At 41.4% G+C, this 17,929-nt stretch overlaps 1 protein-coding gene across 7 annotated transcripts in view; it reads right to left on the bottom strand.

Annotated features, from left to right (window-relative positions):
* Nucleotides 1-17,929, bottom strand: part of REPS2 (RALBP1 associated Eps domain containing 2) — a 217,346-nt gene that overhangs the window by 17,476 nt on the left and 181,941 nt on the right. For all 7 annotated transcript variants that reach the window (XM_023248871.2, XM_023248867.2, XM_023248869.2 and 4 more), the window contains 3 exons: nucleotides 17,454-17,537; nucleotides 16,092-16,237; nucleotides 5,449-5,554 (listed from right to left, as the gene is read on the bottom strand). In XM_023248871.2, coding sequence (XP_023104639.2) covers nucleotides 5,449-5,554; nucleotides 16,092-16,237; nucleotides 17,454-17,537 — 336 coding nt within the window. The remainder of the gene's footprint in view (nucleotides 1-5,448; nucleotides 5,555-16,091; nucleotides 16,238-17,453; nucleotides 17,538-17,929) is intronic.

Here is a 17,929-nt window from a genome sequence, read left to right as displayed (position 1 = left end):
CTGCATGTTCACCACAGCGTTATTTACAATAGGCAAGATATGGGAACATTAGGGTCTGTCTACAAATGAATGGATAAAGATGCAGTACATACATACAGTGGAGTCTTACTCAGCCATAAGAAAGAAGGAAACCCTACCCTTTGTGACAGAGATGGACCCTGTGGGTACTACACCAGGGGAAATAAGTCAGACAGAGAAAGGTAAATATTGTATGATATCACCTGTGTGTGGAATGTAAAAGCCAAATTCGTAGAAACAGAAAATAGAATGGCAGTTGCCAGGGACTTGGGGGAAATGGAGAGATGTTGATCAAGGGTGCAAACTTCCAATTGTAAGATGAGTAAGTTCTAGGGATCTAATGTACACACGATAATTACAATTAACACTACTGTATTACATACCTGAAAGTTGCCAAGAGAGTAAATCTTAAATGTTCTCACCACAGAAAAGAACTAATAATTATGTGAGGTGATAAAGGCATTAATTAACGATACCATGATAATCATATTTCAATATGTCAATGTATCAAATCAACATGTTGTATACCTTAAAACTACACAGTGGTATATGTCAATTATATCTCAATAAAGCTGAAAAAAAAAAACAGAACTACCATATGATCCAGCTTCTGGGTATATATCCAAAGGAGTTAAAATCAGTACCTTGAAGACACATCTGTACTCTCATGCTCATGGTAGCATTATTCACGGTAGCCAAGACATGGAAGGAACCTAAATGTCTACCAATGGACAAATGGATAAAGAAAATGTATATATGTACAATGGAATATTACTGAGCCTTAAAAAAGAAAGAAATTCAGCCGTTTGCAACAACATAGATAAACCCACAGGACATTATGGTAAGGGAAATAAGCCAGACACAGAAGGGCAAATGCTAACTGACACGATTCATATGAGCAATCTATAATAGTCAGACTCCGAAAAGGAGAGTGCAGAATGGTGGTGGTCAGGGACTGGGGGAAATGCAGAGACACTATTCAAAGGGTACAAAGTTTCAGTCATACAGGATGAGTAAAGCCTAGAGATCTATACAGCATAGTGCCTACAATTAATTATACTGTAGTGTATAATTAAAAATTTGCTAAGAGAGTAGATCTTACTTTAAACATTCTTATCATATACACAAAATAGTAAGAGAGAAAGAGAGAGAGAGGAGGGAACTTGTAGAGGTGATGGATAGTTTTATGGCATAAATTGTAGTGATGGGAGATATAATTATCTCCAAACTGTATGTATCATGTTGCATACACTAAATATTCACAGCTTTTGGTGTGTCAATCATACCTCAGTAGTTTAAATAATTATCTTAAGACCTAAAAGTAAAAACTAAAACAATAAAGCCTTTAAGAGAAAACATAAGAGACTAGATTCATTGTTTAGATGTAGGCAGTTTCCTTATATAGGAAAAAAATAACCAAAAAAAATGATAAATTCGACTTCATGGAAATTAAAAACTTCTGTTCATGAAAAGATACAGTTAAGAAAATGAATAAGCAAAACAAAGACTGCAAGAAAACATTTATAAAACAGGTATCTGACAAAGGACTAGTAGTAACCAAGATAATATAAAAAGCATCTGCCTAGGGGCGCCTGGGTGGCGCCTGGGTGCCTGGGCACCTGGTTGAGTGTCCAACTGTGGCTCAGGTCATAATCTCGCAGTTTGTGAGTTCGAGGCCTGCAGGGGGCTCTGTGCTGATGGCGCAGAGCCTGCTTCGGATCATCTGTCTCCCTCTCTCTCTGCCCCTCCCCGACTTCTTCTCTCCCTCTCTCTCTCTCTCAAAAATAAACATTAAAAAAAATCTACCTACAACTCCACAAAAACAATTTTTAAAATGGGCAAATACAGTACAACCTTGGGTTGCAAGTAACTTGTTCTGCGAGTGTTCCTCAAAACGAGCAAACATTTCTAATACATTTTAACTTGATAAATGAGCGATGTCTTGCAATACAACTAGTATGTGACGCCCAATGTCACATGATCAGAACTGAGTCAATGGTTCTTCTCTCTCTCTCTGGCTAGCTTGGTGTGGATTGTGGATGATCATCTCCCATGCTTGGATGCTCAGATGTTCTGTCTTAGGCCACAGTGTTCGGCAGAAATCAGTGATTTTTCAGAACGCTGGAAGGAGCCCACGACTGGCACTAGTGTATTTTTTGTCGCTTCAAAGCACCCATGGCCAGTCCTTTGCTTTTCCAGACAAGAGTAAGCTTAGGAATGCTCTGCTTCATTCTAGGTCAGGCTGCCTGCAGATACAGACCCTTTCCTCTGCTGCCTTCCTGTCAATTACATTAACTACAGTCTATGACAAGAGTTTATTAATACTGTACTATAGTCAACATCTGTTAGTAATAGTAAAAGTCATCCTACTCAATAACCCTCCTCTCTCTGGTCTCCCTCACAGCAGCCATGAAGGTTTTCAAAGGTAAGTGAAGGTTAACTTCTTTATTTTTCTTTACATTTTGTATTTTATTTATTATTTTGTATTATATTACAGTATTGCAATCATTTTTATATGAATATTTTTGTGTTGTGGAATAAATCATCTGAGTTTTCATTATTTCTTATGGGGAAATGTGCTCTGATATATAAGTGCTTTGGATCACAAGCATGTTTCCAGAACAAATTATGCTCACAAACCAAGGTTTTACTGTATTTTGAAAAGACACTTTATAAAATAAAATACATGAAAGGTAAATATAATTACAATAAAAAAGTGCTCGGCAAAATTATGCATCAAGGAGACACAAAATAAAAACTACATAACCACAGGATCAACTAAAATTAAAAGAACAACACTGGGGCACCTGGGTGGCTCAGTTTGTTGAGAGTCCAACTCTGGATTTGAGCTCAGGTCATGATCCCAGGGTTGTGGGATCAAGCCCCGCATTGGGCTCAGCACTGAGTATTGAGCCTACTTAAGATTCTCTCCCTCTCTCCCTCTGCCCCCTCCCCCACTCATGCTCGCTCGCTCTCTAAAAAGAAAAAGACCGCCACCAAATGTCAGCAAGGATGTGGAACAACGGGAACTCTCATGCTCTACATGGGACGAGTACAAAATACTTAAACCACTTTGGGAAAAGCTCTATTAGTTTCTAATAAAACTAATCACATACCCGTACCACATTACCTACTAATCCAAATCTTGGGGATTTCCTCGAGAGAAATGAGAATATATTTCCACACAAAGACTCACTCCAGAGTGTCATTTTCTTCAAAATAGCCAAAAACTGGAAACAGCTCAGGTGTCCATTAATAGGATAACTCATTAATAACTGATAACTAAATTGTAACACCATCGCTGAATGGAATACTATCCATCAGTAAAAAGGAACGGACAAGCAATATCAATCAATCTCAAAAATGTAATACTAAGTGAAATAAGCTTTACACAAAAGTACACATTGGAGGACACCATTTATATAAAGTTACAGAATAAGCAACACTATGGCATCACAAAGTAAGAACTGTATGAGTGGCAGGAATTGACTGGGAAGGAGCATGAGGCATCCCCCTGGGGTAATGATAATGTTCTAAATCTCAAGAGGGGTTTGGGTTCCATAAGTATATGCATTTGTAAAAAACTGAGCAAATACACATTTAAGATTCCTGCATTCATTTCATGGAAAACTTACATCATCAGAAAAACCTGTAAAAATACTGAATTCTAGTTAATGATATGCATGTTGCAAGCTAGGGGATGCAAACAGATGTCTGCAACGTACTTAAAAATACGTTAAAAACAGGGGCATCTGGGTGGCTCAGTCAGTTAGGTGTCCAGCTCTTGATCGGCTCAGGTCACGATCTCATGGTTTGTGAGATTGAGCCCCACGTGGGGCTATGCAGAACCTCTCTCTCTCCCTCCTTCTCTGCCCCTCCCCTCCTCGTGCTCGCTCTCTCTCAAAATAAACATTTAAAAAATGTTAGACATAAGATAGACTGAGGGACAGAGGCATAGATACATGATAAAACAAGTATACTAAAATGTTAAAAAGAGGTGGCTATGAAAGTATTTACCATAGGATTCTTCCAACTTTCCTGTAAGCTTGAAAATGTTCATAATAAAATACTGGGGCAAAGGGAAGAATAATACAACAGAAATCAAAGAAGGAAGAAATAGCAGAGAATGCTAAGGAAGAAACACCAGGAAGGGAAGGAATAGAAAGAACATGAGAAAAGTATTAAACCCCAAAACCAGTGAGAAAAGCAATGCCAGAGAAGGCAATAGTCCATTGTGTAGAATTCTTCTGAAAATTCAAGTAGTACTGAAACAGCCCATTGGATTTGGTCATAGGAGGGGTGTGAATGGAGGAGAGTGAAGCCACACTGAAGCGGAGAGAGAGAAAGCTGTTGGTGAGGAAGTAGAGTAAGAAGAAACCTAGCTGGGAAGGAGACCAGGGAGCTGGGGCTGCAGCTGGAGAAGGATGCGAGAAGACCAAGGACAATACTGGTGTGTGTGGATGTGGATGGCAATGACGTAGTAGAGAATCAGGGCATGTAGGAGGTAGAACCGTGTCCCCCAAAACGATATGCTTCAGTCCTAACCCCCAGCACCTGTAAATGTGACCTTATAGGACCTTTGTGGATGTGATTTAATTAAAATGAGGTTATGCTAAATTAGAGAAGGCCCTAATTCAAGGACTGGTGTCCCTATAAGAAGAGGACACAGTAAGAGGAGGAATTTGGACACAGATCCAGAGACAACGCCATGTGGCAGTGGAAACAGATATTGGAGTGATACATCTAGAAGCCAAGGAATGCCCAGGATTGCCAGCAACTACCAGAAGCTGGGAAGCAAGAAGGATTCTCCCCTAGAGCCTGCTGATAGAGCATGGCCCTGCTGACACCTGGACTTCAGACTTCGAGCCTCCAGAGTTGTGAGAAGTGATTTCTGTGACTTTAAGCCACCGAGTTTGTAGTACTTCGTTACGATGGTGCTGGGAAACTAACACAGGAGAGATGAAGGGAAAAGAGCAAGCGGTGATAAGGACAGGGATCATGTCCTTGAGAAGGTGCCATGGAACCACTTCCAAAGTGCTCAGGGGAGGGGTTGGGCCTTTGATAGTTATCAGGGCCACCCTCTTCGGCCTAAAGAAGTATAGAATCATTCAGGGAGGATCTAAACGATCAAGGGTTTATCCAGAAGCTTTGGACAAAGAAGAATGCTTCAGACAGCCTTTGTAATAGATTTTCTGTCCGTTTAACGAACACACGATATGCAGCCTGCAACATTCAAGTGACTAGTCTTCCTCTAAACATACGAGAATCAACCCATGAAACTTAAGTGCAGCAATTCTCTGCCTTCCAAAAGAAGTTTAAGAACAAAGATGAAAGTCTTACCAACAGGAACAGAAGCCAGTGCGCGGCCAAGGGGCAAAACAAAACCACCACACAGAAAGCTTGGTGATCCACATTCGGGAAGCCCCTTACCTTGAGCTGCTGCTGGAGTTCACTGTTCAACCGGGCCAGCACCGCGTTTGCCTCTTTATTTTTGCGGATAGCAGTTTGAATAGCCTTCTTCTGTTTGGAAGACTGTCTATAAAAAAGCACAAACAGTTCAGTGAACTAGAACCCAGAGATCCAGACCCTTGTGGGTCCAAACACTCGGATTCATGGGAAGTGCTAAACGAACAAGGGACCAATGTCACAGGGCTCCAAAAATAAAATCATACATTCACAGACAGGCAGCAGGCAGGTGCACACCAAATGAAACAAATTTGTCGGGATCAATTATTTACACCTGAAGTAATTCCCATTTTATAACTTGAAGAAAAGCTGTGAATTGGACCTTTTCAAACCTCGCATTCCATTTATTCCCAGACAATTTAATAAGTATTTCTTCCTGACAAACCACATTAACTAGAATGCCCTTTTTGTGTAAGCATTAATGGCATTTAAAAGACCTGCAGGTGGCCCCTGTGGACAAGTCTGAAGGAAATGAATAGAAGAACATTCTCTTTAGCAAAAATCCTACATTAACTTAGCCAGCCTGTATAACTCTCCTTCATTTCTTCATTGTTAGGCATAAATGCTTGAGTGTATGTGAGTATGCTCACATGTGTGCGTTCACCAGCACACATCTGTGGCACTGAGGAAAACAGAAATGTTTTAATACCAGTATCCCCAAATTAAGTCAATAGTAAATTCACAGAGCAGGTATAACTAGGGTGACCACATGTTCCACTTTGCCCATTACAGTCTCTGCTTACACTGCTTGCCTGGCCCTAATTATTCTCAGAACTCTCTTTCTCTTTCAAAGCTGTCTACAGTTGGGATGATAAATCAACGTGACTGCATAACCTATAGCCCTATATCCCACCGCAAAAAATACTGAATCCTCAGAGGAAAAAAAAAAACCCAGACATATTTGTAATCAGTGAGAGGTGGGTTCTAGGTGAGAGCAACTCAGCCAGAGTTGCTGGCTGTGGAGACAGCGACCACTGTGGAGATCTGATTAATATTCGCTGAGAATGTACACTATGGTACCCACTCTGCTACCATCTGCAGAAGGCATACTCCCTTCCCCAACAAGTTTAAAGATGAATTTTTTTCCATCCATAAATAGGCATGGAAGAGGCTTTAAAATCTACGTTTAGAAAGATAAGGATTGACCTTCCGGTTTCAGGACAACATAGAGTAGACACACTTCTCTCTACCCACCAAGTACAGTTAAAATCCTGGACATGATATATAAAACAAACATAAGATTACTTGAAAAAGGGGCACCTGGGTGGCTCAGTCAGTTAACCGTCTGACTCTTGATTTTGGCTCAGGTCATGATCTCACAGTTGTGAGATTGAACCCCACGTTGGGCTCTGCACTGACCACGCAGAGCCTACTTGGGATTCTCTCTCTCTCCCTCTCCCTCTGCCCCTCCTTCTCTCTCCCTCTCTTCCTACTCCTCCCTCTCCCCTCCCTCTCTCCTCCCCCTCTCCCTCAAAATAAATAAACTTAAAAAAAAAAAAAAGGTTACTCCAAAAAGTGAAGAAGGCAAACCAGCTAGGGAACTTGGTACCCAGGGAAATACATAGCAGTGAATTCCCTGAGTTTTCTTTTTTGCTTCATATATTCCAGACTAGATAGTGGAGAAGTCAGAAATCCATAAATGCCAATAAGGGCAGACATAAAAAAGCACCTTCCACCAAGCCCAAACGCTGCTCTCTCTAGTGAAATGACTTGGAAGGGGGCAACCTAGCAAGACATAAATTAGGCAAAGTATCTCTCCTGGAGATAGATGCAAAATCTTTTAACAAAATATTAACAAATTGAATTTATCAATATATTTAAATACTATACGCCATGACCAAGAGAGTTTTATTCCAGAGATGAAAGACTGATTTAATATTCAAAAGTCAATCAGTATAATCCACCATCCTGACAGTTGAAAGAAAAAACTCACATGATTATATCAACCGATATAGAAAAAGCACCGGTTAAAACTCAATACCCATTTCATGATAAAAACTCTCAGAAAACTGTGAATAGAGGCCAAACTGCTCAACTTGATGAAGAATTTCTACAAAAAAAGCCACAGCTAACATCATACATAATGAAAAACTGAATGCTTTCCCCCTAAGATGAAGAACAAAGCAAGGATTTCTACTCTCATTATTATTTTCAACACAGTGCTAGAAGTCCTAGCTAGCACAATAATTCAAGAAAAAGAAATAAAAAGCACACATATTGGAAAGAATGAAACTGTCACTATCTGCCGATGACATGATGACCTATATAGAAAATTCCACGGAATCTATAAAAAAAAATTCTCAGAACTATTATTTCAGCAAGAATAGAAGTGAGTTTGGAGGACAGAAGATTAACATACAAAAATCAATAGAGTTTTGATATAGTAACAATGAATACTTGGGGGAAAATACAGTATCACTTACAAAGATTCAAACAGAAATTCTTAGATATATCAAAACAGATACAAGATTTACATACTGACTTTATTCCACTGGATATTCTTTCCTGCTTTGTCAAAGTCTAGTGGGCCATATGTTTGTGGGTCCATTTCTGGGTTCTCTATTCTGTTCCATTGATCTGAGTGTCTGTTCTTGTGCCAGTACCATACTGTCCTGATGATTACAGCTTTGTAGTATAGCTTCAAGTCTGGGATTGTGATGCCTCCTGCTTTGGTTTTCTTTTTCAAGATTGCTTTGGCTATTCAGGGTCTTTTCTGGTTCCATACAGATTTTAGGATTGTTTGTTCTAGCTCTGTGAAGAATGCTGGTGTTATTTTGATAAGTATTGCATTGAATATGTAGATTGCTTTGGGTAGTATTAACATTTTAACAATATTTGTTCTTCCTATCCAGGAGCATGGATCTTGCCATTCGCAACTACGTGGGTGGAACTAGAGGGTATTATTGCTAAGCAAAATTGGTCACAGAAAGACAAATATCATAGGACTTCACTCATATGAGGACTTCAAGATACAAAACAGATGAACATAAGGGAAGGGAAGCAAAAATCATATAAAAACAGGGAGGGGGACAAAACCTAAGAGACTCTTATGTCCAACCAAACATGGAGAACAAACAGAGGGTTATTGGAGGGGTTGTGGGAGGGGGGATGGGCTAAAACGGGTAAGGGGCATTAAGAAATATACTCCCGAAATCATTATGGGTCTATTTGCTAACTTGGATGTAAATTAGATAAATAAAATGGTAAAAAAAAAAAAAAAAAAAAAAAAAAGATTTACATACTGAAAACTATGCAACACTAATGAAAAATTAGAATCAAAATAAATAGAGAAATATTTATCATGTTCATGGATTGGATGACTCAACATAGTAAAGATATCAACTCTCCCCGGGTTGATACAAAGGTTAACATAATTCCTACTGAAATCTCAGCAAGATTTTTGTAGATCAATACAAAATTACTCTAAAACTTACATGGAAGGTCAGAGGAATCAGAATAGCTAAAACAATTCTAAAAGATCCTAATAAAGTGGGAGAAATAGACATTTTATTATAGAACTATAGTAATCAAGTAAATAAGTAATGAAGACAGGAATCAGTACTGTGTGGTATTGGCAAGAGGAAAAGACACATAGATCAGCCAAACAGAACAGAGAACCCAGAAACAGATTCACATTGGTACAACTTAGTTTTGACAGATGTGCAAATGTAAGTCAATGGAGCAAGAATAGTCTTTTCAACCAACAGGGCTGAAGCAGTTCAACATCCACAAGCCAAAAAAAAGGGAAAAGAACCCTGACCTAATGGATCCAGCAAGTTAAATATAAAGTGTAAAATTACAAAACTTTTAGAAGAAAAGACACGAGAAAATCTTTAGGACCTAGGGCTTGGTGAAGAGTTTTAGATGCGACAAAAAAAGCACGATCCATACAAGAAAAAAAAAAATCAATAAGCTGGACTTCTTCGAAATTTTAAGAGCTTTCACACTACAAAAGACTGTTAAAGAGGATGAAATGACAAGCTACAGACTGAGAGAAAATATATTCAAAACACGTATCTGACCATTTATATGTATTTAAAACACATAAGGAACTCTCAAGTCTCAACAACAAAAAACAATTCAATTAGAAAACGGGCAAAGGACTTCAAGAGACGTTACCAAAGAGGATATATGATGGCAAATACACACATGAAAAGACGCTCGACATCACTAGCCATTAGGGAAATGCAAGTTAAGACCACAATAGGATAGAACTACACACCTATTTGAACAGCTAAAGTAAAAAAAATAGTGACAGTACCAAATGCTGGTGAGGATGTGGACACACTGCACCTGCCATACATTGCCGGTGGAAATGTAAAATGGTAGAGCCATTTTGGAAAACGGCGTGGCAGGTTCTTTAAAAACTAAACATATACTCAACACACAACCCAGCAGTCACATTCTTGGACATTTATACCAGAGAAATCAAAAGTTATGTACACATGAGAACCTGTACACAAGATGCTCATAGTAGCTTTATTTACAATTCTGAACAACTAGACACAACCAAAACGTCTCTCGACAGGCAAATGGCTCAACAGACTGTAGTACATCCATACCACAGAATACAGCTTAGCAGTGTGGACTCAGATACATAACTTGGATGTCAAGGGACTGTGCCAAGTGAAAAAAAGCCAAACTCACAAGGTCACATGCTGTGCGATTCTATTTATATAATATTCTCAAAATGATAAAACTATAGATAGGGGAAACAGATCAATCGTTGCCAGGGGTAAGGAATGGTGAGGAGGACGGGGTAGGTCTGACTTCTGTACCTTGATTACAGTGGTGGTTACAAGACTCTACACATGGGATTAAATGACACAGAACTACACATACACTATCCCAATGCCAGTTTCCTGGTTTTGATATTGTACTACAGTTGGGTAAAATGTTATCCATTGGGAGAAACTAGGCGAAAGAACACAGGACTGGGGCACCTGGATGACTCAGTCGGTTAAGCATCTGAGCTTGGCTCAGGTCATGATCTCGTGGTTTGAGAGTTTGAGCCCCGCATCGGGCTTGCTGCTGTCAGCACAGAGCCTACTTCGGATCCTCTGTCCCCCTCTCTCTGCCCCTCACCTACTTGCATGTGCGTTCGCTCTGTCTCGCTCTCTCTCTCAAAAATAAAACATTAAAAAAGAAGAAAATAGATTTAAAAAAAAAGATACACAGGACTGCTCTGCACAGTTTTTGTAATTTCTTGTGAATCTGTAATTATTTCAAAATAAAAAGTTTAAAAAAAGATGTTGATCAGAACTTGATGTCCCTCTTTAAACTACCACATTATGTGTGCTCAGTTCCTAACAGTTTCCTCCTTCTTTGGGAACTGTCTCCATCTCCTCCCACCTCCTCCACTGGGATGGGCCCCTGGCAGGCAGTCATATTTGTCTTAAGAAAACCTTCACCTCTATTTTGACCCTTGAGTGGATGCTGGCCCATGCTGAGCTGACCAAATTCTCCCTCCAAAGGATCTGGGTTATGGCTAATAGTTCAGTTCAGCCTGGGCCCAGCACAGAGAGAAAGTAATCTCTGGAGTTGTAGTTGCTTGAGGAGTCTTCACAGATAAAAATGTCAAAAACACCCTAAGAAAATTGAGAGGAATGAGAAGGCACCCCAAAGGGTTTGCAATCTTCTCTTCCAACCCACTCCTAATCCTGCCGCGGATTTCTATGAGTCACCCCTATATTCTTGTAATAAAGAGAATGGTTTTGCTACCTCAAGTTGCTTTTTATCATTTGCTACAAAGGAGGCCTAAATAACACCAAGATAGGATCAAGCCCAGAATACCTATGAAGAGGTCAGCGAAGCATTTAACTTGCCCCATCCTCTTTTTTTTTTTAATTTTTTTTTCTTTTTTTTCAACGTTTATTTTTATTTTTGGGACAGAGAGAGACAGAGCACGAATGGGGGAGGGGCAGAGAGAGAGGGAGACACAGAATCGGAAACAGGCTCCAGGCTCTGAGCCATCAGCCCAGAGCCCGACGCGGATAACTTGCCCCATCCTCTTAAGAGTTGCTTCTGCAGTTTGTCTCTTCAGGTTTTTGTAATATTTTCACTCACTGTTCCAGGCCAGGCTCTAACTGGCCTGGTTTCCATGGAGGAAAATGAAGGAGTAACAGTTAAGCAGACATTTACTTTGTCTGGTTCTACTGTGTGTCATGCTATCTATCAATTAAGAACTGCAGCACTGTAAGGCACTGTCCACTCAAGCTTTTGCAGCCGACTATCCTCCAAAACCTATTCCTGTGCCCTCTTGTTTGCAGTAGCCAGCCTATCATCTGCAGTTGAATGAGGTACACGCCATCCAACCAAAAAACTCTATTTCCCTGTCTCTACTGCAGGTAGGTAAGGCTATATGTCTAACTCTGGGCCAAAGGGATCAGAGAGAAGTGATGTGTGCCACTTCTGAGTCATGTCCTTAAAAGTAATCTGTTTTCTCTCCATTTTTCCTTTCTCCTCTCTGGGGCCCAGAATATGAACATGCTGGTGAGCCATCTGCAACCACAGGGATAAAGGGAACTCCCATGGGGATCTAGAACAAGAACACAGGAAGGCACCTGGGTTCCTGGGCAGAGCTACTCTGTGCTTCGACTACTCACCATCTCAGATTTTTACACAGGAAAGAAGGCAATTTCTACGTTAGCTGAGTGGCTGTTACCTGGGTTTCAATCAAACAGCTGAATCAATATTTGAAAGAATATAAACTAGGGTCTCTTGATGAGAAAAATCTTCTTAGCCTCCAACCTGAGGCCTGATTTCTCCCAAGGAATTATGAGTACAGCTTCTAAGAAATGAAGTTGTGTTGCCTTTTCTCTACTTGGAAATGGTAGATTTCATTAGGGATGCCACTCATCAGCCCCACAGACATTCCAGTGCTGCCAAATATGAAGCAGGAAGAAAAACAGAATCCCAGCCACATTGAGAGCGTCATGCAGGCAAGCAGACACTGCCACACTGGCTGCTGGGTATGCCCTGGGGTGGTCCAGGACGCTGTGGCCGTTGGCACAGTTTCAGTCATAGTACTGTTACACAACATCCTCTCTCTCCAAACTGTTCAAACAATTCTATTTTCCCAAAGTTCATCTTTACTAGATAGGCGAGATGTGAGGCAAAACCAAGTAAACCAAAGTATTTCTTTAAAAAACCCATTTTTGTCCTTAGGAGCAGCTCATTAATGATGACACAATACAAGAGGTGTTTATTAGTTATAACCTGGACTCAGCAGCTTGCGTGGAGACAATATTTTATTTTTCTTTTGCCCTAAATGGAGTAGACGATGATATCTGAAGAAGAATTTGTTTCTTACAATAGGTCAGTGCTGATGTTGATTTCCCAAAGAGCTGATGACCACTTTCCAACTAGTCTTTTTTTTTTTTTTTTTTAGCCTTTCTTAACCAGGGTTCTGTTAGGTAATTAAGAAAATGATTTGTGACTCTTTTCTCATTTTTCCCCAAACAATACATAGTAAAGACCACTCCAGATGCATGAGAGAGATTAATTTCCTACAGACAAGAGATGTCTAAGCACATGAGAATTTAATTCTTTCCCCAAAAAACCATGGGTGAATAAGAACTATACATCACGTTTCTGGCTGTCTCTCTCTCCAGGGCTTAAAAAATTATGAATGCTGGGGTGCTTGGGTGGCTCAGTCGGTTAAGTGTCAGACTCTTGGTTTCGGCTCAGGTCACGATCTTGTGGTTCATGAGTTCATTGGCTGTGTGCACTGTGAGTGCGTTGGGCTCTGCGTGGACAGTGTGGAACCTGCTTGGGACTCTCTCTGCTCCTCCTCTGCTCGCTCTCTCTCAAAATAAATAAATTAAAACAATTTTTTTAATAAAAATAAAATAAATTATGAATGCTAAGTTGCTTCTTATCACTCCAAAATAAACTGGTCTAGGAACTAAAACAAGCTGTATGAAATTCATCCCTGCCATTTACAGCACTATTTGTGTTGCTGGTGGCCAGGAGACTCTCTCAGCCTGACACCACATGGTCATCTAACTAGTGAGAGAGTATCACAATGAGGGACAGTCACTAAACAGGTAGATAAGAGAAAAAAGGATCTCCTTTCAACAAATGGTACGGGAACAACAGGATATCCACATGCAAAAGAATGAAGCTGGGGCCCTTCCTCACACTATACACAAACATGAACTCAAAATTAACCATGGATTTCGATGTAAGAGCTAAAACTATAAAATCTGTAGAAGCAAACACAGGAAAAAATCTTTATGAACTTGGGTTAGGCAATGCCTCCTAGCTATGACACTAAAAGCACAAGTAACAAAAGAAAGAAAAATAGATAAACTGGATGTCATCAATATTACAAACTTCTGCACTGCAAAGGACACCTTGAAGAAAGTGAAAAGACAACCTACAGAATGGGAAAGAATACTTGCAAGTCATACATCTGACAAGGGACTTGTATCCAGAATAGGCCAAGAACCCATTACTCAGAATAAAAAAAAAAAATCCGAGCAAAAAAGGGCAAAGGATCTGAGTAGACATTTCACTGAAGAAGATACACAAATGGCCAATAAATATATGAAAAGATGTTCAACCTCATTAGGCAAGAGGGAAATGCAAATCAAAAGCACAATAAGATACCCCTTCACACCCACTACGATGGCTGTAAAAATTAAAAAAAAAAAAAAAAAGAAACAGATAACAACAAGTGTTGGAAGAAACTGGAGAAACTGGAACTCTCGTTTGTTACCCGCCAAACTGTAAAATGCTGCAGTCACAGTGGAAAACAGTTTGGCAGGTCCTCAAAATACTAAATATAGAGCTGCCATATGACCCAGAAATTCCACTCCTAAGTACATACTGCAGACAAATGAAAACGTAAGACCACACAAAAAACTTGTACACAAAGAGTGTACCAGTGATGTTCTTTCTAGCTTCAAAGTGGCAACAACCCACATGTCCATCAAGTGAGAAACGGATAAATACAACGGGGTCTATCCATATAACGGAACATTACTGAGCAATAAAAAAAGAAGTACCCATTTGTGCCACAACACAGATAAACCTTGGACACGCAGTGGTAACTGGGAAAAAAGCCAGCCACAAAAGACCACATGTTGCATGATTCCATTTACATGACATGGCCAGAACAGGCAAATTTATAAAAAATAAAAAAAAAAGAAAAAAAAATAAAAAAGAAAAGAAAAGAAAGTAGATTAGTGGTTGCCTGGGACGCAGGATGGGGAATGGAAAGTGACTGCTAACGGGAATGGAATTTCTTTTGGGGGCAATGAAAATGTTCTAAAATTAGATTGCGGCAACAGCTGCACAACTCTGTGGATATACTGAACACCACCGAACTGTACATGGAAAAGGGTGAATTGTATGCTATGTGAATTATACCTCAATAAAGCTGTTTAAAAAAACAGACGAAGGAAAGAAAATGAAAAAGATCTCTGCGTGAGCCCCACCAGCCACCGTCTGTGCGCTCTGGTAGATGTAGCGGCCACCCCTGAGCGGCGGTAATGTGAAACAGAGACTAAAGCGGAAAGCTGGGGGAGCACTCGGAAGCGAGTTTAGCCATCTCTGTCCCTGACGGGGCTCCGTCCCCTAGGCCTGAGGGTGACAGGAAGATGGTCGAGGCTGTCAGCGGCCAGTAAGGACAAAATACACTTCCTTTATGCACTGACACCGTTAGGAAATGATCCATTTGAAAAAAGACACAGACACCATTCTGTGAAGAATAGTGCCGCACAAATTCAGAACGGGGTTTGGGCTCCAAAGGCAAGTTGCACCCCCGGAGTCTGTTGCTTCTCCTTCCACGACAGTGGAAATGGGAGAAGCCCAAAGCAGCCCCTGGGATCTGCGAGGCCTCGAGAGCAGTGTCAGGGCACATCTTGAGCACTGACATTAGTGCCCAGTCGAGCTCACTTGCGAAGTCATGCACAGCAGCAGGTTTCTGCCCTCAACACCTCGCTCGATTTCACTAGAGGGAAACTGAGGCAAGTGACAGCCTTCCTTAAAGCCAAAGCCTTCTAGAGAAAAATGGTTTGTCCAAGAGCACTGTTCTCTCGGCTCCCGGCCATGTCCACAGGTGTGCCCCCCTCCCTCCAATGTCTGTTACAGCCAGTCATATGGGCATTTTGGATATTTTGGATGCTCCACATGCAACCATTCTGTGCCGAGATGAGTGAAAACAGGCAATTTTCATGGGGACTGAGAAGAAATCACAAGCCACATCTACTGAAAGCTGGGTCTAAGGGTCATGAAGCTAACCATTCGCCCTGGGGCAACAGAAGACAGGTCAAGAGGGAAGACTGGCATCTCTATCACTGTCTTCCTCCTCGGAAAACGTGGGCCCCCATAAGAAGAGGGGTGGGAAGGAGACAAAGAGGAGGGAAGGAAGGAATCAAACCAAAATGCTACAGCTTTGTACTCGCTCGCCCCTTGGGGTGGTGGTCTCTTTCTAGGGGACTGGCAGGCTGTAATAGTACCACAGAGATGACTAAGATGAAATACAACCGAAAAAATCACACTCTTCTATGGCCATGAATATAAATGTAAACATATTTACATTTACACATGCATGAAGATTTAAAAGGTAGTCTCCGACCTCACTGATCTGATGGACTTACTTTTGGACTGCCGCGTGGGGTTTCACAGCCGCTGCCGTTGCTGGCCCACCAACAGCAGTAGAAGTGTCTTGGTTTTCTGTAGCTGGGTTTTCAGGTCGGAATTTCCTTCGGATGGGCTTTGATGGAGGCTGAGAATACGGTATGTCCTGCGGATTAAATACAAAACAATAAAACCCAAAAGTTAAAAACCGAAATGCTCCCCCATTATGCCAAAGCCCCATGTTCCTCTAGGTCAGGCGTGTGCTCTGTTCCAACTCCACACCCGAGGATAAAAGGCAAATTCATGGCTTGGCAAGAACTGGAGGGACACAGGCATCAGGTTCCACCCTCCCTCTCTTCCTTTTCTGAACGCTGTGTGCATCTCACACCACGAGGCCTTTTCTAACTGAAGACAAAGCTCACCCTTGCCTCACTTTGGGGCTTGTGGGAATATGTTAGACGTTTTGAAGTTTGTGATGGTCTCAGTCATCTGCTCCTCATTCTTCCATTCCCAATTCCTACATGAAGTCAAGCTCAAGGGCCACAATGTCGTCTTCTAAATTTTTTAATGTTTATTCATTTTTTTGAGAGACAGAGACAGAGCACAAGTGGGGGAGGGGCAGAGAGCTAGAGGGAGACACAGAATCCGAAGCAGGATCCAGGCTCTCAGCACAGAGCCCAACGCGGGGCTCGAACCAGCGAACCGTGAGATCATGACCTGAGCTGAAGTCGATGCTTAACCGACTCAGCCACCCAGGTGCCCCAGCAAGAGCCACAATGTCTTCTGGGAGGAGACAGCCAGCCTGCTTCCTGGGAGGCCCCTCTTCACCCATGCTCCTGAGCCCAAGGCCAGTGTTCTGACCAGAGAAGGGTCTGAGAAAAATGGGACCAGTAAGAAGAGGATGAGGTGAACAGAGAACACAACGAGTGAGTGGTGCCTACTGAGCAAAATGACCTGGGACTCAGAGACATGGAGGAGGGGGGTGAGGCTAAAGTGAAGACACCAGGACTCAAGAGGGCACCATGGCACACAAAGAGCAGACTGCCCTCCCTCAGAGGCACTCCCAGAGGCTCAGCAGCACGCAGGGTTCTGCTAAAGGCACCTGGCCCTCCCCACCATGCCGCCTGAACTTGCCAAAAGCAAGGCCGCCATATTTAACTGGGGTGTTGAAGAGGGAAGTGCAAACTGTCAGTGGCATCAAGGTCAGGCCCAAGAATCATCAGCACCCTAATCTTCACAAAGAACCCACATTCTAGGAAACCCGTATCATTAACATTCACCTCAGGACACAAAAACCATGAAAGAGATTTGCAAACAAAGACAAGAAGCCCAGGGGAGGGGCTCATAATGCCATGACAGTAGCACCTTCCCCTTGGCCTTACCTTCTTTGCTGGACTGCTCTCTGCAGCTTGGGAGGGGGCTCTGTTCAGCTGGGGGTGTATTTCAGCCTCAGGCGCTTGCTCAGACTGTAGCAAAATATCACACAGAAGATAAAAATGCAGAAACGTAACTACCTAAATATATAATGAAGAAAACTTAGAAAAAGTCACTAAGTGGAAGTTGATTTAGACCAACTTACAGCCAAGCATGGTCAGGTCTTCAGATCCTTGAGAAAAAGTTCCCTACACCCTGTCATTCCCTCCCATGCTCCCTTCCAGCATTGTTCAATCTTAAGAAAAGAAGTCACGGTTATGTCTGTAACTGGACATACATATTGCAAAACACTAATGCCTTATAAGTGCAAACAAAAAAAATTAGGATTATCAGAAAAAAAAAGGCACTGGGAAAGGAGTCAAAATTTTAACCCAAGCACTAACAAAAACAATAACCATAATAATAATAAAAAAACACTTTAAAA

Source organism: Felis catus, chromosome X, assembly GCF_018350175.1.
Source record: "Felis catus isolate Fca126 chromosome X, F.catus_Fca126_mat1.0, whole genome shotgun sequence".
Lineage (NCBI taxonomy): Eukaryota > Metazoa > Chordata > Mammalia > Carnivora > Felidae > Felis > Felis catus.
The sequence above is the reverse complement of the archived record's forward strand: the minus strand, read 5'-3'. Positions and strand labels throughout refer to the sequence as shown.